The sequence below is a fragment of the Amphiprion ocellaris genome, chromosome 13, assembly GCF_022539595.1.
Source record: "Amphiprion ocellaris isolate individual 3 ecotype Okinawa chromosome 13, ASM2253959v1, whole genome shotgun sequence".
Classification (NCBI taxonomy): domain Eukaryota; kingdom Metazoa; phylum Chordata; class Actinopteri; family Pomacentridae; genus Amphiprion; species Amphiprion ocellaris.
In genome coordinates this window covers 6,781,797-6,807,188 of record NC_072778.1, presented here as the reverse complement: position 1 = coordinate 6,807,188, position 25,392 = coordinate 6,781,797, and the positions used below count along the sequence as shown (strand labels likewise).

At 40.7% G+C, this 25,392-nt stretch overlaps 1 protein-coding gene across 1 annotated transcript in view; it reads left to right on the top strand.

The window, feature by feature from the left end:
* The window catches only part of spata5 (spermatogenesis associated 5), a 122,621-nt gene that overhangs the window by 33,617 nt on the left and 63,612 nt on the right, over positions 1 to 25,392 (top strand). The window contains exons 13-15 of the mRNA XM_023272597.3: positions 1,259 to 1,312; positions 1,651 to 1,730; positions 5,571 to 5,697. Coding sequence (XP_023128365.2) covers positions 1,259 to 1,312; positions 1,651 to 1,730; positions 5,571 to 5,697 — 261 coding nt within the window. The remainder of the gene's footprint in view (positions 1 to 1,258; positions 1,313 to 1,650; positions 1,731 to 5,570; positions 5,698 to 25,392) is intronic.

Genomic DNA, 25,392 nt, shown 5'->3' with positions numbered 1-25,392 from the left:
GCCAGACTCCATAGGACACCCACAGAGGTCCCGCGTTCATGCCCCAATGGGTCGCAGCTGTTTCGACTGCAAGGCTGGAGTCTACACAATATTGGGCTGGTGGTTTTAATGTTGTGGCTGAATGCTGGATACTACTATTTAATATAAATCATCAGCAGTATCAGTAACTTTACTGCTAGACCACATTCAGTCAAGTCTGTATGGTCTACCTCATTTATCTAGAGAAGCCCTGATTTCATGGGTCAAATTAAGTAAAAACACTTTAGAAACTCAATGAACCATTCTCAAAAATCTAAAGTTTTGGCGAGGGAAAAATATCCTTTCAAACTAAAAGCAGTACATTTCTTGAGCTGTGGGTGGTCAGGAGTAGTTAGTGACCTCCAGTTGGAAGGAATTGCAGCTGAATAGAAAAGATGCACTCACTTGATATCATCAACAAGGCGATGGAAAAACCTAGACAAATTTTGTTGCCAGTCTTGCACACATTGTTGCCGATGTTGTGCTTAGTTTTGGTCGCAAACCTTCTGTTTTGCTTGTGAGAATATGTTTAAATTAGATTTTATTTGATTTGTAGTAATGCTAGTTGTAACAGGAGTAGTGGTCGCAGTACTCGTAGCACTGTTGTACAAACTAGTCTGTATGCGATGTACAGTGAAGGGTCAAACAGTATTGTGGAACTGCACACACACACACACACACACACACACACACACACACACACACACACACACACACACACACACACACCCTACTGTCCTTCTCGATGTTCTCACGCTACATTATCACTGTGTTTGACCATGTTCCTCTTTTTAATCTCCAAAGACGCGACAGAGAAGCAGCTGCTTTTGTGGTCTTGGAGATTGTTGCCTCCGAGTTTAAACAGCTACACAAACAGAACTGCCAGGTGAAGCTTAACAAAAGACAATAATAATATTAAAATAAAAACAGGGAATTATTAGTCATAAAAGTCCTGATCATGATGGGAATCAGTGTTCAGCCTCTGCTATCCTCTTGTAAGATGTTAATATTCTGTCTACAGTGAGTCAGAACACATTACTCTGGCATAATTCAAATAAGTTTTGTTTATATCGTGTCAATTCACAACATAAGTCATCTGAGGGCATTTCACATAAAGTCAAAACCTTATTATTTTACAGAGAGAAACTCAGCACATCCAGTGATTCCAATGACTTGAGCACGTCACATTGTCGACCAAATCTTACAACTTAAACACTATTTATACTTTTTGTACTTTCAGGGGCCAGAATTACTGAGCAAGTATGTTGGGGAGTCTGAAAGGGCTGTGAGAGAGGTATGTGCATTTGACTTTCCTGTACCTGATTATTAGAGTGAATCGTTTATGATGATCTTATAAAAATACTATTATTATGTCAGCAGAAAGTTATGTACACTGACATTCTTTCTTGGTCACTTTATCCTTGCCAGGCTAAAGTGTTAAAATTGTACTTCCCTGAATGCTCCTGGTTGTTTATGTAATGAAAGGATGACTTGAGGTGTAATTTATGGCAATAATGAGTGCCATATTTCCTCTGTGTGTTTGTGCACGCTTCTGGTTGAGGATGATTCATTGGTCCTGTAAAAGATTTGTCCTGTTTTCTTGTCTGCTATTGTTGCTGACTCCACTCGCAGGTGTTTCGGAAGGCGAGGGCCGTCGCTCCCTCCATCGTCTTCTTCGATGAGATTGATGCTCTCGCCAGTGAAAGAGGAAGGTACAATTTGTTTGTTTTCGTAATCCCGTCGAAAGAGGCCTCAATTAGGAAAAAGATGCCGAGACACTGCTCTCAAAGTCGACTCCCTCCCACGTGATAATTTTGCATTTCCTCCCTCAAACTTTCATGGGTAATTGTTCACTGTTTGTTGCTGCTAGTGTCCAGCGTTTACTATTTTCAGAACTGTGGTCACTCATTGTCCGGCGATGACAAATGCACTGTCATCGCTGTGGTCTGCTTTAATTTAGTGGCCGTAGTCTCTGTTCACACAAATCTCGCAATGATTCGTGTATGATCGATGGAGCAAACATCCCAAAAAGTTTGCATGACTGCGCTATCAAAGCCAGCCACTCAGTTCCCATGGTGTCTTCTCAGTCTTTTGTGGCTTTTCACTACCGGCGAACACAGAACACAGTCTTGTCCGGAGGCGCTTTAGTGGGATGGCACTGGGAACATCTGTGGCTTAAAGGAAGGAGGACGAGGGAGGGGGGGCAGACAGAGGACACAGACCGGAGGCGCACAAACACTTCATTGTGCCCTTCCACAGCAGATGGAGAAGGCCAAATATGCAGCATGCTTCCTGGTAAACCAGTCGATGAAACTAAATGTTGTAGGAAGGAGCACAGCGAGGCCAAACAGCCATCGTTGGAAGTTTTTATAAGTGAACCTTTGGTCAAAAGTATCAACTTCTGCACTGTGTCTAAGACATAACATATTTTGAAATCTTTGTATTTGTCCTCATGAAATCTAAATTTATCTTAACCGTTGGTGCTAAACAAAAATCCAATTGGATATGCAAATTTGTCTAACTTTTCAATGCTATCCCATCTCATCTTTTTATACTAGATCGATCATTTAATTATGACAGTGTTGGTTTTCTAAACAGAAATATTTGCTTTATTAGAAATAATAATTATAATATATGGTACCAGACAGGGTTTAAGTAATTTATAGTGTTGATATACTGTGAGGTGGTGTGCTTGAGCTACATCTAAGCCATTTTAAGGCAGGAAGAGACTGCCAGTTACTTCTGAATGTGGAACTTTGACACACAGAGATGAATTTTCCAGAGTTAAATCAAAAGGACTTTAAACTGAAGTGTTGTTAAGTTAGTGATTTATGGAACAAGTACCAGCTTTTCAGTGCTTGGTCTCAGTTCTAACTGTAGAGATAGACAGGAGGTTTTGAGGAGTAACAGTCCTTTTCTCCACCATCTTTATTTCTTTTCATTTGACCTCTACCAGACTTGATATGCTACGCCTTCCATTAGGTTGTGCTCTAGAGTATGCATTTTCTACAAGAACCTGGAACAGAGTTTTGCACCGTGACATTTAATGCAGTCTTGGCTCATTTCCAGGGTACAGGATACGACTCTATTGCAGCTTGTCTTCATCAGTCATTTATTTGCCGGTGGGAATGACAAGTTCTCTCTGCTTTTACAGTATGATTGAGCTTTCCTCTCCTTATCTTGATGTTCAATTTTGCGTATGTACTCAGCGAGAGCCGAGTCTGACTTAGTTTGTCAGCTCGCTGCGATAGACGTGGGGCTGGACCTGTGCCTCGAGGCCACTCACCATTTTAAAAATGCACTTAGTGCTGATCTGTAAAGGTTATTTATTGGTCCTCACTTCCTGCCATGTTTAATCAATGAAGTGGCTCATGCACGCCGGCAAGAATTCAAAACTGTTGACACAACCAGACAGCCTCTGCTCTGTGTGTGTGTGTGTGTGTGTGTGTGTGTGTGTGTGTGTGTGTGTGTGTGTGTGTGTGTGTGTGTGTGTGTGTGTGTGTGTGTGTGTGTGTGTGTGTGTGTGTGTGTGTGTGTGTGCACATGTGTCCACGTGTGTGTGTTTGTGTGTGTGTGTCTTTCCTTCTCGAGGCAGGAGATGAGAAGCACCTGTAAATCTGTCAGCCTACCTGCCACGAGTCCAAACTGGTGGAATGAAACGAAGAAGACAGGAAGAGAGGCAAAATAGGGGAGACAAAAACAAACTACGAATGTTAGATAGAGGCAGAAATGAGAACAGACAACACTGGTCAGGACTGACTGAAGTGAAAGTAAACTGACTGCAGTTATGACAGAGGACATATAAAATATAAAAAATAAGATTTGAAGCCTATGAATTTAAACATGACAAATGTTTGTGATTTCTTTCTATGAGATTCTTTCTTTCTTTCTTTCTTGTTTTCTTTCTTTCTTTGAATTAGTTTCTTTCTTTCTTTTAGTTTCTTTCTTACTTTTGATTAGTTTCTTTCTTTTAGTTTCTTTCTTTTTTACTTTCTGTTAGTTTCTTCCTTTCTTTCAATTTCTTTCTTTTTTTAGTTTCTTTCTTTCCTTCTTTCTTTCTTTTAGTTTCTTTTTCACTTTCTGTTAATTTCTTCCTTTCTTTCTTTTAGTTTCTTTCTTTCTTTCTTTCTGTGCTGCTTCTACTTTCCTTTCACCCTCATCTGATATCTTTCTTTTTGCTGTTTTTCTCACATCCTTTTTCCCGTCACCACAGCTTTCTCTGTGTATTTTTCCTCTTCATAATTTTTTCTTTTGCACCTTTTCTCTTCACTCCACCATCTTTTATTCCTCTAATCCTAATTCCCTGCATCCTGTCTTCCCTGCTATCTCCCTCTCATCCAAACTTTCCCTCTCTTTCTCTCTCTGTGTCCCCCTCTGTCTCCCCTCATATCTCAGTGACAGAGCTCTTTTGTGTTCCTCTGCAGCCTTGTCTGTGCTAATGACGTCTGGCACTTCCGCTGGCCCTGTCAACAGACACTGTGTGTGTGCGTGCGTGCGTGCGTGCGTGCGTGCGTGCGTGCGTGTGTGTTTGTTTGAGCTGGGAAGGATGGCTGTCTGCACTGTGCTATGGAAAATAACCACCTTGCAATGCAGTGACTAACGCACTGATGAGGTTTTTTTTTGAAGGATGAGGCTGTTGATGTTCTATTATTCAGACCCTCTGTGTCAAAGAGCTCCATATTTGTGTAAAAACTCTTCAAATCACGTCAAAGATCGACATCGTTGCACTGGGTGACTAAGAACATGAGCACCTCATTCATTTTGGGTCAAAATGGCTTAGCCTTTTCTGTTGTATGATTGTTTCTTTAAAAAAAATTAAAGAGCATTCTTCTCTGGCACGCTTTAAGATAAGGGAAAGTCACTAATTTGAATTACCTTTGAATTATTTGAAATTATGTGCTGACTTTTTCCATATAACACTGAGTTCATATCAGACACTACATTTACTTATTTCTGAACCTTTAAAGAAGAACTGCTTTATTTTTGAGGAATAACTTGTTTTTGATAAGGTTTGCTGCCATTTTTTTTTGGGAAAGAAGAGTGATGGTTGTCATGAAAATGTGTGCAAAAGAATGGCAGTGAAACTGCTCCCTACAAGTATTCAAAACCTGGAAACAATCCTTTATTATATAATGCTGCAAAGAATAATGAAAAGGTTTTTAAGCGGTTTTTGCTTTGGCTCCAGAGCAGGACGTCTCATTTTTTGTCTTCTAACCTTTGAAATATCCATCACATTGTCAGCACTATAACCTCTATATTTTATGTTGTTGTTCCATTCAGTTCTTCTCTATGGTTTACTTCTTTTTCTACCTTCATTCCTTTATAGCACATGCTGTTCTTCCTCCCTTTCCTCTATCATCTAGCTATATTTCATCACATTACACACAATAATTCAATCGATAATCTACCTTTCCACCAGTTTATGGCTAATTTGCCTCCATAGCTTTCCTGCTTTCTCATCCATCTTTGTGTTCCTTCTTCCATCCACCCATCACTCTCATATCTCTTTTCCTTTCCTTCCATTCATGCATCTTATGTTTTCATCCCTTTAGCGCCTCAGGTTCCGGCGGTGTAGGCGACCGGGTCCTGGCTCAGCTCCTGACAGAGATGGACGGCATTGAGCAGCTCCGAGACGTCACCGTGCTGGCCGCCACTAACCGGCCCGACATGATCGATAAGGTAAACAGACACCAACCCTCTGTCTTCATCTCTTCTTGCTCCTCTTTGGTCTGTGATTGATAAGGTTGAGGAGATGTTGTGTGTCCCCCCCTTGTCTCCTTCTCTGCCTCCCTTACTCTGTTGTACATGATTGATATGGTTAAAGGTCGCTTCCTCCAGTCTGTCTTCACTGAATTGCTCTTTGGATGGTGGTGCTGTGTTGTCTGGTAGAATCAGACACGAGAAGATTTTTGCTCTTTGTTTGATTTTGGTTGTATTCATACTGTTTAGAGTGACTTAATCTGCCTTCGAGCTTCTAATCATTTAGTTTGTTTGACTAAACGGTGCCAAAGACTTTTCTGTTCTCTTTCAAGAAGCCAAATGTGTGGCTCCTCATTACTTAAAAGCATATGAAAAAAAACTTCACTATACAATGCTAAAGGTTTGTGGTTTTGAAAATATAGCTGTTTACGTTTTGTACAAATAAGCTCATTATTCTCACAGAGGCTCGAATGAAATTGCTCTTATTTATTGTCGCCTCCACAACCTTTCAACAAGGTTTGGATTTTCATAGCTGCTTCTATTTTGGATCTCGTTCCAGTTTCCAAAATCCCACACTAACAAATCCTTTTTCAAGCCTTATATGTTTCCTCCGTCCTATATAATCATGCCAGCAAAATGCTGTAAGGTTCAAAATGTCTGTTCGTTTGTCAGTGCACTGCCTTTGTCCAGATGGAAATATCTCACAGTCTTTTTGAACCTGCGAAAACTGTGTGTGCCCAGTTTGTTTCACCACAGAAAATTGCCATTACCCACTCAGCCACATTTAAACAATTGAAAACAACATCAGGGCTCAGAATCATTAAAAAGAAGCAGTGTTCTCTCCTCTGAAATGCTGGGAGTGTGGTCTCTGCATGCACTGATTGACAGCTGATTGAACTATACTAATTGCACAAACAGACCTGAGTTTGTTTTGACCAAACAAAGCAGGTCAGATGTAAAATCACAAATGCACTCTTTAAAGGCAGAATACCCCTTTGCTGCATTGCAGTGAACTAAGTTACCTACTATGATTAACTAAACCACATAATGCAAATTACATTTGCATTGGTGGGTATGTACCACTAACAGTGTCACCAGATGTCAGCAGGATGGGAGGATGAAAACGGGACAGGAGATAGTTGGATTGACCCTATTCACCAGTTACAGATTATCCTTGAATCCAACTTTCTCCAGTGAAAGTTTAGAAAACTACCTGGAGTAAAATGGTCTCTATAGAGTCAGGTGCTAGTAGTGCTCCATCCTGTCCATCAGTGTGGTTCCACACAAAATCAATCCACCTCTTTATCTCATCAGTATTAGGACATTAAAATAAGGAGACCAGTCTGTCATGTGAACTCTGGCATGCAGCAGAAAAGCATTCGTGAGACAAAGACATAGCTGGCTACTGGACTGCAGTAAACGTAGCAACTTGCAGTCAAGTGGGAGAACCACCCATGCTAATGCAAAGTAATGTTGAGGTAGAGTAGTCATGCTAAGTCAGTGTGTTATCGGGTCATAAACACAAAAATGATGAAAAGCACTTCAATGATCTAACTCCACAACTACATAGTTAATTCTTTTCATCTTCATGTCCTGACATGTTTGCTGTGCTGAGAAGCAAATCTCTGGATTTCCTTTACATGTGCTTTAACAACTAGAGAATGGGTTGCATTCTGTACAGGCATTCAGGGTAACCAGAAGATGACTATCCTCATGACTTTGATGATCAGCTGACCTCTTCTTTACCACCATCATGTTGTCAAAATTTCAGTGTGCAGCTACTTCAGTAAAGTATAACTGCACTTCATGTTTAACGCAAGTTTAGAAATGTTGCCAACACGCTTTACCAAGAGGGTAATCCCAGTTAACGTCATACATTGTTTTCATTTTAGCATTAGTAATGTGAATATGTTAGCCAAGCTGATCTTGGCATTTACCTCAACGCATTGCTGTGACTCTTCATATTGTTTTTTAGCAAGAGCAATGGTACAAAACGTTGAGGTAAAATTAGCTAAATTTCCATTTGTAGCACCACTGACCTGAATACAGGCGAATCCTCATACATACTGATTCAACATTCAAATCATAACTGCTTACTGGTAATGCATCAGGGCATCCAGTGATAGGAGCAAAAAGTACAAACAAGTTGTAAAACTCACGGGCAGCACCTGTTCTTGAATGTATCACATTAATTTGATAAATATGTCTTATTTGTTGCTGTTCATTTCAATTTCAGGTCCTAACCACACTTTGTGAACATTAATTACTCAAACCAATGAACATCAGCCATTTAAACTCTGATTTGGTTAATTTAAAACTCGCTAAAGGTTAAACAATTGTCTTTTCTTCTTTTCTTCTTCCCTTCTGAGTCTATTAGAAAAAAGAAGATTCTACTATCGGCCTTTTACTTCCTTTGCCTCCTTACGATTTCTATTATTCTAGCCTTTTATCTCCTTCTCTTCCTCTTCCCATCCACAAAAGCTTTCTTTGGTCTCTTATCCACCCATCTCCGTCTTAATGAAATTTCCTGAGTGCTGATCAAAGACGGAGTCTGTGCCTTGTCAAAAAAGGACACAGGAAAGCAGAATGTCGCGCCGCTCTTTAAGCTCCTGCTCAGGCCGCCGTCTGTCTCTGCCTTTATTCCACTTTTTGGTCTTTGGGTTTCCTCCTTAGTTAAAAAAAACATTCATGCCACTCATTCTCAAAAGATGTGTTATTTTTCTAAAATAGCATATCCAATAATCAAACACGCTGACTTCAGTCAATGTTGTTCAGGAAATTACTTAAAGAGAAGTTAGTGGCATTTTTCAACACTGTTGTTTCTCACCCAGCATTTGGTGAACAATCAATACATGATTTTTTAATACTTAATATTCACATATCTCAACTAAGAAAACAGCATCAAGATGTGGCACGTCTGCTGCTGTTCTCTGTAAACTGGCAACTGCTCACTGCAGATCCATCAACACAAATGTGCCACATGCAAATCTTGGGTGACCCCCTCCTCGTATACCCCAGCCACATTTCTAGCCCACTTGTGGAGAACTGATCCAGAGCTGTGGTATGGGAATGACAGCAACTTCCTGCACCTTCACAATTGGTTGCTATCTCATTTCAAACTCCATTAGTGGTGCGGCAGCTAAGAAACAGCCCGAGTGTGTAGTTGAATGTATATGTGTATCTGAGAAGAAGATAGATGCATAAAAAAGAAAGAGAAAGCAACTCTATTAACAGTAGGCAGGGGGTCAGGCCCCTGGGTAGACAGATGGGAAACCCCAGGCATCCTTCCACAAGCTGGCCTCCCTCTCAGGAAGTGGTCTCCTGTGCAGCTGAGAAATCAGATTACCTCCTCCTGCTCACACCCCCTACTGAGTGTGTGTGTATGCATGAGTGTGTGTGTGTGTGTGTGTGTGTGTGTGTGTGTGTGTGTGTGTGTTTAGTAAGTCATTTGAATGAGGACCCAATGAGCTACGCTGTGAACGGAAGCTGCCAAATGGGCAGATAGACACCCCACATTCACCCCCTACGATTTTAGCACCCTGCCCTCCTTTAGCGCCCTTTCGCCACTGCTGACACTGTGTGTCAGTTCACACCGGAGATGAGCAGACATTTCCATACCAATGGCAGGATATGATGGGACAAATGAAGATTAATGTGATGCTTGGGTGTCAATGAAGTCATTGTCGGCTGTTAGTGGTGCAGAGGAGGCTCCTGGGGGCCTCAGCTGTTTGATGGACAGACTGGGTGGGATGGACAGAGGAAGAGAAGGGAGAAAGTGGTGTTTACTTTAGATAGAAAGGAGCAGGCCTGTTGTCCATCTCTCAAATGCTACTATGCAACAGTGCAGATTTCCGTTTGTTATCAAGTTTTTGTCTCTGTGTCACAATAAGGTGTCCCATAGGGCACCAATGTCGGAATACATTTTTATGTAACATACTCAATGAAATTGTACCTCTGAAACCCAACGCCAGCTGACAGGTTTAAAAGACATGTTGTTTTTAAGATATTACCAAAATGATGCTGTTTATCAGAGCTAGAAACTGTCAAAAAACTAAAATAATCATCACATTATCAACTTTCTGGCACTCCTACTTATCTGTTCTGACAGATGAGCTAATCTAAGCTTCAGGTCATTGTATTTCACCACAGTCTCTTTATTGTACATGCCTCGTTTAAAATTTGCCTAAAATAAGCAGAACATTCGAACCAGATTCTGCAAAAAACTAAAAATTCTGCACTCCTTGGACCAACCCTGAAACCATTAGTTCTTTTAACTAGCTGCAACCAATGATCTGTTAATAGCAATTCAAGGACTTTTTGGCTGAACTAGATTGAACTGCAGTCAGTGTTTACGCAGAGCAGATAAGAGTCACGCCTGGAAATGAATTTAAAGTGTAAGTAGTAAAATGTCTACAGTATGTGGATTTTCAATTTAGTATGAGATTATAGTCTCACTGATACTATTTTTCAGTCCTACTGGCACTCGAGTTCTAAATCGAATGAGTGTTACCCAACAATGGAGCTCTTTGTTGTGCTGATTTTATGACCATGCGCTCAGATTTACTTGGATTGTTTTGCTGTATTTCGATGCCCATAAATCCATACATTTCTCTGCTATAAATTCCCTGGTATTGTTTGTACCAGATTTGAAAAATAGCATGTTTCGTAGCTTTTTCGCTTCGCAGATTTAGACTCTGTTGTACTTTTTAAAATATAAACCAAAGAGGCCTGCAGTTGTTATTTTTCAACTTGTGTAACAAAGACATTTTGTCCTTTTGCACATGTACCGAGTCCGACAACTTCCTCCAGTCTTTGTGCTGTCAGTGAGGTATGCAGCAGTATACAAATGCAGCTGAATCCCATCCTAACAATTGGATAACAAAACATAAATATATTTTTCACACGAGCACGCTATAACTACTTCCGCTTCTTTTTATCACAACAGTGACAGATTGAATGCGCATAATTGCTTTGTCACAACCGTAGACACACAGGGACAATCTATTCTTGTACCAAACAAAAACATACTGTCCCTTTAAACCTGCACAGCATCCTGGGTTGCTACAGATCTGACAAATGTCACTAAGAAGACGCTGTGGTCAATGTAAGTAGGTTTGTCTGTTGCTCTACGTGATGACATGCCACCAAACACCCCCTACTGCCCCCCTCCAGCTTACAAAAACTCTTACACTTCCTCTTTCCTTTGTATTGCGCCAATCACCCAGGCCCACCTCTGACCCACCATGACCGAGTTGTGGTGATTGATTAGCACCACCAGGAATATTTATCCAGCCTATGCAGCAGGAAGAGCCGCTGTCACTCTGTTTGCCGAGCAGCTGCCCATCGATCGTACACACAAACACACACTCCAGCAAGGTGACCCTTTTGCCCCTTCCAGTTTGTTCAAAACCACCTTTTGACATTTTTTTTTCCTCTTCCACTTTGTTGTTGTTGTGAATTTATAGCTAGTTTGTCATAGCGTGGGTTTGTTGTTTCACTGAAAAGCTTATTTGTTTACCCTAATGTGTGCTGAGCTTTATCCGTGCTATCAGGAGGCAGGACTACTTACAGTGGAGAAGATTACTAGCAGATGGGCCTTTGTTTGTGACCAGAAGTTACCAACTGGGCTCTTATCAGATAGAGGGGCCAAAGCAAAACAGAGGCAATAGAACTGGAGTTGAAAGGACAGTATGTCTGTCTTCAAAGTCTATACTGTAGATGCAACTACAGTGGCTGCATTTCACTAGTCTGAATAGATGATTTTGTCCTCCACATTTGACAGTGTAATGACATGATACTGCCTATTTATCAGTAAATGTAACAGTAAATGTGCTTTACAACAAGGGTGGCTGACTATTTTGAAGTAGTGCTTCAAATTAATCTAATTTATCTCTTCTGCTTTGGTGATGGCAGTTTGCTTTTGTAGAGTTAATAAGCTTCAAATTACACTTTGTCCCTTTAAATTGGTATTTTAGTTTAAACGAGAGTACGAAAATGAAGTCTTCTGCTCCTTTAGCATTGCGTGCTTGATGTCAAGACAGCCATGTTTCTTCAATTTTTGTGCTGAAGTTTAGCCACCATTTTCTTCAAGTAGGATTAGAGAAGAGGAATAATCAGTTGAGGCAGTTCGTTTAAGATAGTCCAACAATTCTCGTTTTTCAGTGTGTATAGCTTTAGAAATAATGATAATGATGTCTAACAGATTTTTAGCAGATTATTTGTCTGAAAAAACAACAGAGAAAAGCGGTAAACTGTCACTTTAAAAAAAGTAGAAGAAACTTCAGACAAAAAAGTATCATATATTACTTTTCTGATGGTTGCATATTTAAATTATTTACTGATTAAACACTGTTGGGGCTTGATGCAAACAAAACCATCTTCTGTCTTTGTTTTCAACCAGTTCGTCAGCAACTACCTTTCGTACTATACCACTACTTTGGTTGAAAAAGTGTACCTCAACTAACCTCATCCTCTCCACCAGGTTGTCTATTGGTACAGTTAAAATAATCAATTCACTGGGAATTTAAAAATTTACTCTAGTTTTCAGCGTTCAGTATACATTACAGTGCTTTTAATATTTGTGTTTCATATATTTAACTATTTTTAAATGATAGTTGTACTGACAGATCGTGTCCTTGCAGGTCTGAGTACAGTCGCCCACCCACTTAGAAATTATCTCTTGCACTAGTTTCACCTTCCTGTTTTCCTCATCTTGTTGTGGGTAAAACTGTGCCAAAATGAAGTTTGAGTCACTTAGCAGCTCCCCGGGCATGTTACCATGTTGGAACAATGACAACAAATAAATGTTTGTAACAATTACCCACGCCAGAAAGCACTAAATTTAGATTTGCTATCATATGTGTTCAGATTTCAAGTCAGTGCAAACAGAGCAACAGAGTGGAAAATCATAAAATCAAACAAAAACAATAACAGCGCATATAGGCTGTTTCAATCAAGTTAAAGATTATTTCTGACTGAAAATAGTAACTGATAATAACCAAGACATGTCATAATATGATATGTCTTAACAGAATATGCAGTATTGTGCAGCATTTATTTGTCACCCAGTTTTTTTGCTGTGTCATTTTCCAACAATGCAACTTGTTACCCAGTAGATCCCGATGTCTGGTGTTGTCTACCCACTTGTGTTGTGTGTTAGGTATCCTCTCATGTTTACAGACTCCTCCCTCTGAATATCTGCAGCTTGTACTGTAGTGTGGCTTCTGAACAGGAGATGGTGCCAGACGTGACATGGGTCAGTTCTTTTGACACTTATTTTCAAAATTGGCCATTCCTACATATCACAGACTTTCCAGAATAAATACAGATGCTTAGAATAAAACATTATTTAAACCTGCCTTTGTGTTGTTCACTGGGCTGTGTAAGAAATCTCTGCAGTAGAATTCTCATTGTGGTTGGCAACAGCAGAAGACATGTCACAATAAATACTTTTTTACCGCATAAAAGCAAGCCATAAAGCTGACTTATGCCTGAAAACACAATACATGATATATTATTTAACAGCTTACACCATTTAATTATTATTTTGTGCAGCACGCATTGTGTTACATCTTCATATTTTCATGCCGTCTTTAGATTTAGCTTCATTTTGGTTGTTGTGTTCTGTGTTTTCTGCAATGTTTTCTGTCATCCACGTGCTGTATGGCACTGAAACATGAAGAAGTAGGATTGTGATATGCTTTAATGACCTCCATGGTTGTGATTTTCCATTCAAACAGACATGACCTCAAGATTGTGCGGCATTTATAATTGTATTTTATACATGTTTTTGAAGAGTTACTAGTCCTTTGCTGTCAAAGACTAGCAAAAATTTGTATTTTTATCTTGTAAGTACATCAAAACTGCTTCTTCTTTGCTATATTTTCATTTTGTGCTGATACCTGCAGTACATCTGGCCCATCCACTTTTACATGTTGGTGAAAATCCATTCATGAAGTCTGTCTGTGGCCTACTGGGCTTTAGCTGGAGTCACACAAAGTAAATATCTGACACCAGGCCGGTTTGAGCTGCCTGAACATCTGCCAGTGTTTTCCCAGCCAGTCTGGATGTTGCTAATTGTAATCACAGTCAAATTCCACCAGACTGTAATTAGTGGGCCACTTGTTAAATATTCTGGCATTAGCTAAGTGTCGCTTTGATTTTTTTTCCCCCTTCTCTGTCTTTTACACTCACAGCCCACGTCAGGGCCTCCGTGTGTGCATTACGTCTGAGGCTTTCCATTCATGTAGGCTTGCATGCCAGTGTCCCAGATCCTAATCAGAGGTGTTTAGCAAACGATTTATGCTTTTATCACCTGCCTCGTGAACCAGAACGGTGGGGTCTTCATGACTGTTGATTTAACTTGAAAATCATCTGAAAATATGAAAAAATAGAGAATTTTCTCAACTGAGATTGAAAGGCATGGTCATGTCCATTGGGTAATCAGGGCAGTAAAGTGGTTGGAGTGTTTTTGATATTTTCATTTGATCTATTAAATACCAGAAAGTAATGAGAATTATCGATCACCAGAGCCCAAGGTAACATATATATTGCTAAAATAAAATGATTAAAAATGTATTATCTATTACTACTATCTATTAATCTTGAATTACTTTACTATAGTTGTCACTGGTTTCATTAGGGGTTAGCGATCCATCCAAAAGCTCATATAATGACTTTTTTGGGGGAGTATACTTACGAACCACAATCTGAATCAGAATTATCCACCAGATTTAGTAGAACTGATGTGTTTACACGATTAGTTCCACACGTGGCTGCCTGGATACAAAGCCTGTCCCTTCAAATCAAAGCCAAACTCACAAATCCCTGCATCCTGTTTGTACAGATTTTATTCCTAAAGATCTATACCGCAAGTGGTGATTTGTATCTCAGCCACTTTGATGCTTGCTGAGTTTCCACCCTGTAAGACCCGCTGGATAATCGGTATGGACGGCTACAGAAGAATTCACCAGAGTGCGTCTTTCAGGATGTTGCTGTGTTTACCACAATTATTCGTCCTCCATGCTGTCACCTAAATAAGTTACACCTCCAAGATACATAGTCCATCCAATGTGCGTCGACTTGTGTTACAATTAATCAATATTTTGCTGGGAAACTTTGGATAGAACTGTTACTTATATTTAAAGACACAATCAGTACGATTTCTCTGAAAGGCATATCAAGATTGTCCATAAGATATGATTGTCAGGTCTTGCTCAGCTGATCAAGTTTGCTGACTTGTCATTGAATTGTAGCTGTTTAATGTTCCATTTTTCTTAAGATGTTCACGTTGGACTAAAAGCTAACTGCTCAGATGCCTTCCCAATTGCAGCTCCAAAGCTTTGGAATATTCTTCTGCTTTCAATCATGTTCTTAAACCATTTACATTTTAAAGAAAAATCTCAAGATGTGCACATTTTCATTGCCTTTGGTTGCTCTTAGTTGTTTGAATATTTTAGTATTTTCCATTTATTTTATCTTAGAAATTGATCTTACAAGTTGTTGACCTCTTCGTCTTGTTTTTATGTTAGTTTACATTTATTGGTTTGCAAATTTTTTCCTGTTTTGTGTCATGTGGTCTGTCTTACAAGACATACAGCACTTTGGTTAACCAAACTTGTTTTCAAACTCCAGAAGTAAACATGGTTAGATTAATTTAATTCTTGGCCTTAACAGCTGCTGACATCCAAATTGTTGTTAATTAATTTTCTGTCAGTCACTTGATTAATGAGCTATTCATTTCAGTATTAGTGGGAAATCTATCTGACTCCAAAGTAACCTAAAGCAAACCAGAAAAATGTGTATATCTAAAATAGGCTGTGCTTTTGTTTGTACATGCTGGCTCACATTAATTCCTCTTAATTCCAGCTTCCATAAAGACTGTACATTAAGGCTTTCTTCAGTTAAGTGTAGCAAGCCTCTCTTGAACACTCAGAACATTTCAGTCTTTGTTACGTGGCCTCACAAGTGGCCATCGGAGGATCTTTAGAGTTTTTCTTCATGAATACCTTTTGTTTTGCCTTTTCTTTAGCAGAAACCTGCACCTGAGCCATGCCTCCACTCAACAGGAAACTACCCTTAGCTAAAAGAGCGAAGTAAGCCGGCCAGTCAAAACAGGCCATATTTTATTTTGTGTTGGACTGACGTTATCATCTCCCAAGCTTTGCTCTCCTCTCGCGACGAGCCAAGCATGATGGAATCTCTATTGGTGCTGTCTTAAAGGATTAGAGCTTATTCACTGTTTTTTCCTGACTGCACAGTTCTGAATAGGGCCCCGCTGCCACAGTGCAGGGTGTCCTACTGAAGCTGGGCTCTGTCCATATTATCCGCACTCCAGCTATTAGTATCTCTCTGCTTAAGAGCAATTTTCTTACGTAGTTGAGTTTTCAACCTCAGTATTATTCGCTTTGCTTAAACGCTATTCCATCAATGTCCTGTTTGACAGTATTTAAAGTATTTCCTGCCCTGGTTATGTTTCTAAGTTCCACTAATGAGAAGGCAGAGTGAGAGTTCTGGCTTGTGGCTTGGTGAAGCTACAGTGGCAAAAAAACAACCAAAAAAAAGTGCGTGTCTGTGTGTCTTTGCAAGCAAGTAATGGGATACCACCTAGGGATGGATGAGCTCTGGGAAGCTGCATGTTTGTGTGAGCACTGAGGGAGCAGGATCCCCAGGCAAGTATCAAACTTCAAGGGCCGTATTAGTGTCAGCTTACACATGTGTGCATCCAAGAATACCACCGCAAAAAGCCTCCAATCCAACCAGACAGAAAAAAAACCTGCATGACCAGACTTTGGTCATTTAGCCACAAACGGCTTAACTAAAACAGAGCTTTATATCACATTAAAGTTTCTTTTCTAGGAAAACACTTGGGTAAAAAGTCAGAAGTGCCACTTAACCAAAAACTCAACACGGTAAGAGACTGCTTGTGTTTTCATGTTAGTGCTTGTAACCAAGCTACATGTGTGTTTTTAAATTTTTTTTTTTTTACAATAGGCATTCTGCACATCCACCAGCTGCCCCTCTGTTTTGGTGAGCAAGAGCAGGAAAGACATGAGGATGAGAGAGAGGGAGGTGTGTGTGTGTGTGTGTGTGTGTGTGTGTGTGTGTGTGTGTGTGTGTGTGTGTGTGTGTGTGTGTGTGTGTGTGTGTGGAGGTGGAGAGGAGGGAGGGAGGGAGGGATAGGGAGGAAATGAGGGTTCTTTGTGCTCTGCTACCTGGCAGACATCTCCAGCATGTGTCGTCTTGCCTCTTGGCAAGCCGAGACCACCGGCGCCCTTGGAATGCTCTCAGTTCAGGAAATCTCGTTTATTCTCATAAATGCTTCTCCTAACCCCCCTCCTGCAATACTGCTGGAGAGCTTGTATATTTTTCCTCTTTTTTTCACCTCGCTGTGTCTGTCTTTATTGTGCTGTCTTTCTTTGAATTTCCTTTTTGTCCTCTTTATTTGAGTTTTGGTCACATTTCAAAGATTGTTTCATGTTGTTTAAACGGAGGTGGCTGCTCTTTAGATGTGAGTGGTTGTAACTGAGATGCTATCACATAGTAAATTATGTTCTATCCATGTTATTCACACCTCATGAGTCCAGTTGTGTCTGTTATCTAGTCAGTCATTACCTTGCCTGTCCATATTCTGCATGTTTCAGTTTTTGCCAGTGCTAGCTGATGAATTTTACAAAAACTCTACCAAACCAATGGCATTTGTTACTGATAACACTCACTCCAGGTAGATGTGATATGTAGTGTGTTAGTTCAGGGGTGATGGTTCAGCTATGTCTCCCAAAACCTGTGCTCCTACAACTACACTGCATTTTCAGTTCCAGTTTTAGGGGACGTGTTTTCTGCTGGAATATGTTTGTCAAATCAACATATATTTGCCATTTCTCAGCCAATCAACCATATATTAGGTGAGACGGGACTCGAAAATGGAGGTGAACCTTCCAACATGTTCTGAAGGAGTCTTGTTAGAACCTGAATCATGATATTTTTCAAAACCTTACCATGTCGTTTATTGCTTAAATCTCACAAACAGTGAGTAAAAACGAAACTAAAGTCTAAGAATAATGGTCCCACACTGGACATGAACCCCAGCCTCCTGGGTGAAAGTCCTTTTGCAGACTTTTTCCATCATCCTATCTCCATACAAAGACTTTGTGCATCTTTTAGCGTGGAAGACTTTCCTACTACATCAAAGTCTTTCCTTTCAGGGAGACAATGTGCTTCTAAAAAAGCATAAATGAAAATGCAGGTTTGTCGTACAGGAACATAGTTTTTGGGAGACGACATTGTGCATTGGCAAATCAAATACACGTCAAGTAAATTGGTGATAGGTTTTATAAAGCACTTTTCTGCCACAGGTTATACTTCCACAACATATGCGCACACTTTCACGGCACCCTGCTTGCATCAGTGGCTGGATGTTTAGTGGTTTGGCTGTTACGAAGCAGACAATTAGCTTTTCGAGGGGAGTAGCAACACGTCATAAAATCACCATTCTTTGTGTTGTAGAAGTCTCCTGTAGATTTCTATTCAGCAACTCTCTCCTGTAACTGCTGTAAAAGCCCACCTCAGTGTATTATAAACCACTCTGCGCTGTTTTGGCATCTGATAAACCTAATAGGTCTACTTTGTGCTCAAGCTAGTCTTCCTGGATTGTATTTCATGTCTCGCAGATACCTGCAACAAAACGCCCACACCTAAGTGCACCAACAAAATACACAGAGGGGGAGACCTTGAGGTTTAAGGCAAATTATGTCCAAATGTTGAGAAACGTGAAATACAATATGCTGACGTCAATATGATTCAATCTTTGAAACACAGACACACCACAGGTAGTGCATTTAGACGTTAGACAATCTGATTAGTAGGTGAATATGTGTGCCAGCTGGAAGGAGATTAGCCAGTCTGCTTGGTTGTACTCTCGTCTGTGTAAAAATTACGGAGTAGGAAGGAGTCATCATTCACCACCATTGGGATACACTCAGACCCACATACAAAATAGAAGCTGGTAGGGGGCCAACAGGGGGTTGCAACAAATAATAGCCCCTTTGTATGTTCCAAATATCCCCTGCTGAAGCCCCCTGAGCCTGGCTCTCTGCTCCGGGGATCCCAACACCACATTAAGAGCTGCTTACAAGTGGATAAGGTGTAAGACTGGAGCAGGAGGGGGTTTGGTTAATGTCGCAGAAGGAGCTACAGTGTGTCTCCTTTTTTTTTTGTCTTCTGTGATAAAAAGCAGGTTTGTGCTCTCTTTTCTGTTAAACCTCCACATGTCCGGTGCCATATTTGGAGAATGGCTCAACAAATGGGCTATTATTTTCTGCAGTTATTTCAGGGGCACACTGGACAGGCCAAGGGAGTAATGGTATCCCAATGTATATCCTCTGCCGGCTTCAGTCGTTTTCATCAAGATTAAGTTACCCATTGTAGCTGAAATGAAATCAATCCCATCAGGCCCTTCTATGAGGACGACCATTTGGCTGTCGGTGCAGGAGTTGTGTTTCCTTGTACTGGAGCTTTATGTGTGCGTATATGTGTATATATCAAGGCTGGTTAAGCCTCTGGTTGCATAATTTGGATATTATTAAGCACTCAGCAGCTGTTGTGTGTTGAAGAGGAATAGGTAACATGAAGATTAAGCCTCTAAACCTCATGCAGTCAGAGTTAAAAAACATCTTTGTAGTATAGCACATTGATGACATACATCACAAAAAACAAAAAAAAAACAAGAACAAAATTGAATTTCTTTGATTATGTAATTTTCAACAATTTAAAAGACCTGGAATCAGCATAAACAACATTTTTTCGAATGGCCACAGGTGTTACCAATTCCAGGAAAAAAACAAAAACAAAAAAACTACATACTATATATTATGAACTAGATATTTTACTGCTTACATTACTTACATGATAGAATAACACGTCACACATGATCAAAGTACAACATTTCTTTCCATTTTTACAGTTTCTGGCTCTGATAAATAGTGTAATTTAGTCTTGGAGGTTTTCTTTAGATTTTTTTTAGACACCTTTCAAGCGCACCAGCATTTTTTTGAGGTTCAGAGGGTTTAGACAGCAGCTAATGATCATCATCTGAACTCTTTTTATGTATTATTAGCCCAAATCAAACAAGAAAAGCACTCAGAGAGTGCAGCACTCTGCTAAGGCTGCTCAGTCATTGTGTCATTTCCGACAGATGGAGTCTTAAAAAAATGTGTGGTCGGCAGTGGTCAATTTGTAGTAGGATTGCAAGTATGTGATCGTCAGCAGGCAGCTGACGTAGTGTTCACTTGTAGTCATAGTTACAGTGACATTGTGACGCTATCTCGCAGTGATACAGAAATGTTTAACAAATCTGTGGATCCAGACTATAAGCTGCATCACTGCTAAAATCTAATCAGTTGGTCCTTGTGTCATTTCTCACCTTCGTTGAAAATTTCATCCACATCCATTAATTCGTTTTTGAGTAATGTTGCTAGCAGAGAGACAGACAGACAAGCAGACGGACAGACAAACCAACACCGATCGTCACATAATTCCGGTGCATTCCTTAGCGGAGTAATAATTGAATAAACAGGGACTGCTCGTGAATTCCCTAAAGCCTGTGGTGATGCCTTTAAATTACTATTATCATTATAAAGACTAAATGATACAAACAAACTCTGAAAAGCAGAAAACCCTCAGATTTGAGAAGCGAACAAATGTTTGACATTTTGCTTGATGAATTACCGGAGCATTCGACCGGTTGCACAGATTATTGTTGTTCTTGTTAAATGTCCTGTTGACTAATCATGTCAGCACTCGTTAGGAGGATATGTGAAATGTAAAAGTCTTAGTAGCCACTCCATGTGTGCAGATTCAGCTTGATTTGGCAACTATACATGTTGGCCTCCCCAAATGTAAGCAATGTGGTGATAATTGCAGAGATGTTTATCCATTGTTTGTGGTAAATTGCAACCACTATGTATGAGAACAGCAACAAAAGTTTCAGCAAAAGATTCAGGTCTGCTGAATCCTTCTAGCTTATGTGTCTGCTATCCTATCATGTTTGGCTTTTACCTTCCACAACGCAGTATTAAAATAAGAGTAGGCCAGCCTGTCTTCTTTGTAAAGTAAAAATGAATCAGTTAATAATTTTTGGAGAAGTTCTTACAACACCTCCTAACCCAACAGGTCAGACAGCAAAATATACCAAAAAAGTGAAACACGTCTGATGTCTTTGAGGCCTTGTGTCCCCTGCTGCAAGGACTTGGCAGATGCATCGGAAAGAGGATGACAGCAGGATGTCACCTCATTTCCTCTTTCACAGGCTCAGCTTAATGAATGACCGTGTGAAAGGCTGGTTGTTTCTTAAGTTTGGGATTGCACCTTGGTGTGTGTGTGTGTGTGTGAAGGTGTTGCAAAAAAAAGAGAGGGTTTCTTTTTTTTTCTACCTTGTCATCTCTGAAGTCAAAGTAATTTATGGCTGTCAGGAAGTCCCCAGAAGCGCTCTCATGCCCGAAAAAACCTTGACTCGGGTCGGATTGGGGGGGAGGAGAAGCGGGTTGAGGGAATGTCACACCCATGAAGTGCTCTCATGTATTTCTTGTGTCAAAGGGCCACAGGGAGGTCCCATCCTAAATCCTGTTGCCTGAGAAATGAAAGAATTTCAGAGGTTGTCCACTGTCCTCCAGGCCAGACCTCAGAACTAATCTCTTTCATCTCCTCTTCTAGCTGGCTCGGGGGGTAAAGGGGGAGAGATGGGTGGATGAGGGGATGCTACAGTCACTTCCACCTTCTCGTGCTCTTCCTCCCCCTTTGGGATCTTTGCCTCAGGGAGATGTGGCTGGGCCTTTCTTCACTATCACCCTTCCCTCTTTGCTGTATAACTCCACTGATCCCTATGCACTGCTTCCCTCCCTCCCTCTCTCCTCTAAGCCTTACCCCTTGTCCCTCCCTCCCTCCCTCCCTCCTTCCCTTCCCCTCCTCTCCCTCCCTGGGCCTCTGAGCTGGACTGCCTTCCCTTTGGCTTTCCCCTCTTCCTTCCTTCCTCAGTTCCTCCACTAATAGCTCCCTTGTTCCTGGCTAGTCAGGGCTGCCAGTTGAGCGGTCATTCGTGGAAGATTCATTCGCGGCACGGTAATTGTAAACAGACAGAAGAGAGAGAGAGAGAGGGAGAGAGGGACGTTCGAGCATGAAACCTACTGGTTTCAGACGGAAAGCAGAATGGAGCAGCTCTCAACTCTGTCTCTTTCTTGAACTCCTTCGTCACTGTCCCCCTCTCCTCTTTTTTCCTCTCCCTCTCATATCTCTATCATCTTTATAACTTATCCGGGTTGTGCAACCTCCCCTTGCCCCGCTGCTCCCTCCGATATTTCCTGCTTCTCCTCCCCCTTAGTTTTTGCCCCTCATAATTCAAGCAATACTTACATTCACGGGCAATCTGTGTCTCGTTTCACCACTAAATGTTGCTTGGATTTATGTTACACGCTCGCTACATGCCTGCTGTGTTGTTGTGCTTTCCAGAAATGGAGTCAAGTGTTGCATTTTGCATCTACTCTAGCGCCAGAAGGAATACATGCACACAATGAAACAAATACAGGTTTCCTAATCCACCCATTATATCAGAATCCAGCTTGACACTGAGTTGATGCTCTTTGGTTAATGTTACTCTGTTTTGCTTATTTGTCCACTTTTTGTTAATCTGCTAAATAATAAATATTGTCAAAAACAACAGTAACACTCAGGTTTTAGGTACCAGGCTGATGTTTCTATTCAGTGATTACACTGCACGAGACTGCAAGCAGGTGGAAAAGAAATTTCGACATTTCAAGGAATTTACACAAATTGTTTTACATGCAATAAGTTGACCAGAATGTGTAGAGCAATTTAAAGTACAGCTGCTAAGTGTGATTATGTTGTTTCCTGCAACCTGCCTTTATTTTGTAACGTACTAAGGAGCAAACGGGAGTATCCAAGCAACAGAAACTGAGGGAAAAAACAATGTGATTTCTGTGCAGGAGTGAATTTCCTCAAGTTGCCCCAGTAACAAGGAAATGTGTTTGTTGGCTAGCGGAAACAGTAAACATGAGAGAGGATGACACAGGGAATGTGTGTGTGAGTGAGAATCCAGTAGTGCCAGGCAACCAGACCTGTCCCTGACCTCTAGTGATTGCTCCCCGAAGCCCAGCTGTAAGTCGTCAGCAGCCAAACAGTTGCTCTTTTCCCTGCTTTTATCTCCCTTTTCCTCTGTTCTCATTTTCTGATTTTGTATTTTTTTTCTTTTCCTTTCCCACACTTATCTCCTCAGCATACTCAAAGTCCAGCAGTAGTTGTTTGGGAACAGATTTCATTGGTGCTATCAAGCTGAGGATGTTTTGGAACCTTACCTTTCTCATTCAACGACAAGTCAGTACATATGACAACTGAAAGATGTCCACCACTGAGTCCTATACTCACACACCTTGAATGGAAAGCTACATGGGAGTGTTTACTCGCCTGCGCTCTGACACAAAACCATTGAAAGACCACATACCCAGCTATAAACATACCACAGTAAGCTTCAGCTTTGTGATTTCCTCTGTGTTTTCACTCACAGTTAGCTTTTGTTGCATGCAATAAACATGACTCAGTTGTTAGGTCATGGGTAAACATTTGCATTCAGATAATGCACTTTCCTCAAGCCATTATGAAGAGCACTTATTGCATTGGCAAAGACTCAGGCTTTACATGAATGGGTCATATTTATTCATTTAAACATGTGGTGGATAATTTATGTATTTTAGTTGTATTGGGATGAGAATGAAGTATAGGCAGATTCTGAATTAGGCACTTAGGAAGCTGTAATCTATGCTTTTTTAAAATTTTCATATGATCATTTGAAAACCAATGAAATATCTTGTATTTTCTTATGTCATTGCTTCTGATGTTTGACCTCACACCCCTGGTTCCTCGTTACATTAGGAATCAGGAAAGCTTGTCTCACTTACACTGAAAAAAAATGTTGAAATAAGCACATTTTTTTCCTTTAAGCAATTTATGCGTACAAATACAAGCATACAAATACTTACAATACAAGACCTTTTCTCTGGTTTGTCTGACAATCTGTACAAATTTATTCCCTTAAAAAAGGATGAAGCCTAAAAAAAGAATGAGGTTGACTGCTTTCTGCACCCACTTGCCTCTACTGCCCTTGGAAATGCTCATTTTGTGCCTTGATTATGGTGTATGGTTTCTCTCAAGACAAACACAGCACACTAAATGCAGCACGGCCAATTGGTCCAATCCCGAATTAAGGCGGAGGGAAACGGAGAGAAACCAATTAGGAGACGGAAGCCACTAATTAAAAGCTGCATGCTTTACAGATTGCATCAATTTTATTTTCTTTAGCAATGGCCAGGGCCATAATTTCAAAGCTTGCTTGTATGCAAGTGCACATTCCAGGACAGCTGCCTTCTGTGTTTGGAAAGTCCTTGTGCACAGAGGCTGCACTGTCTGTCTACCCCTCTCCCTTGTTGGTAGTTCGGAATGAGGAAAACAAAAAAGCACAAACTGGGGAAATTTGGAAAAATCCTCAAGACTTCACATCATTCAGAATTGACGAGAAACCATTCATTAGAAGTTTTCAACAAGAGTCTGTTTGCAGAAATGTTTCCACTTCCTGGATTAGGTTCCGTGGAATGCTGCCAATACATTTTGTGTGTTGTGAATCGGAGATTGCATTATGCTCGAGTGGTTTGGGTGGTTAACCAATGCGCTTGCCTTGGAAGGCTGCAGGGAAACGTTGAGCACCTGAGGAAAGCCACAGGGTTGGTTTGAACAGTGGGCTCACAAAAGGCTGGGGCCTGTATTCCAGAGTAATGGTGTTCTTTTGGCAGAGTGACCCAGAGCACTTGTCTTTGTGCTAGGTATTTTTTGTTCTTTTGTGGTCAAGCAGCCCAGAAATAGGTAACCCAGTGAGCCAAAGAATCACAAACCTCTTCAGAATATTTCCCCAACAATGTTGCAATATGATAAAAACAGATCTGTATACATATTTGCTTTCAACACGAAGAACTTGAATGGTTTCATTATTGTTGCTGAATGACAAAATAATGTGTAACACTCTTATCAGCAGACACTGACAATAAGCACCCTTGCCTGTTTTATATAAAGCTCACCTTCCTGTTTCTATTTCTCGCTCATTGTTTTACAGGTGCTTACCTAACACCTCTTGGCAGCTTTTCACCTCAGGCTGTTGTATAACCAGAGTACATGAACCGTCATGATAACCTAACACACACACACACACGCACTCACATACACACACACACACTCATGCTTGATAAGATCTATTCTGGGAAATAATTAAATTTACTTTAGTTTTTGTGATGCCCAAGACTCCACATCAAGGAAGCACACCAGCAAACAGACACACAACACAAAAGCATTTCTGCATGACCCTGTGACACCGGGGCTCCAGCAGTTGCTGCATGACCCGTTGCCTCATAATGTCGCAATGCACAAGTGGGCCCTGAATCCTCTTGTCGTTGCTTCCTTCCTAGCATTAACCACGGTGACACTCCAAGGAGGATAAGGCACCCCTACCCCAACCTTTTTTCTTAAATGATGGAGTGAAAAGAAAAAAAAGAGAGGAAATAACTTAGACCTTGTGTCTTTCCTTCCATTCCACCTAATGGGTTTTCCAGACCTCAAATGCTG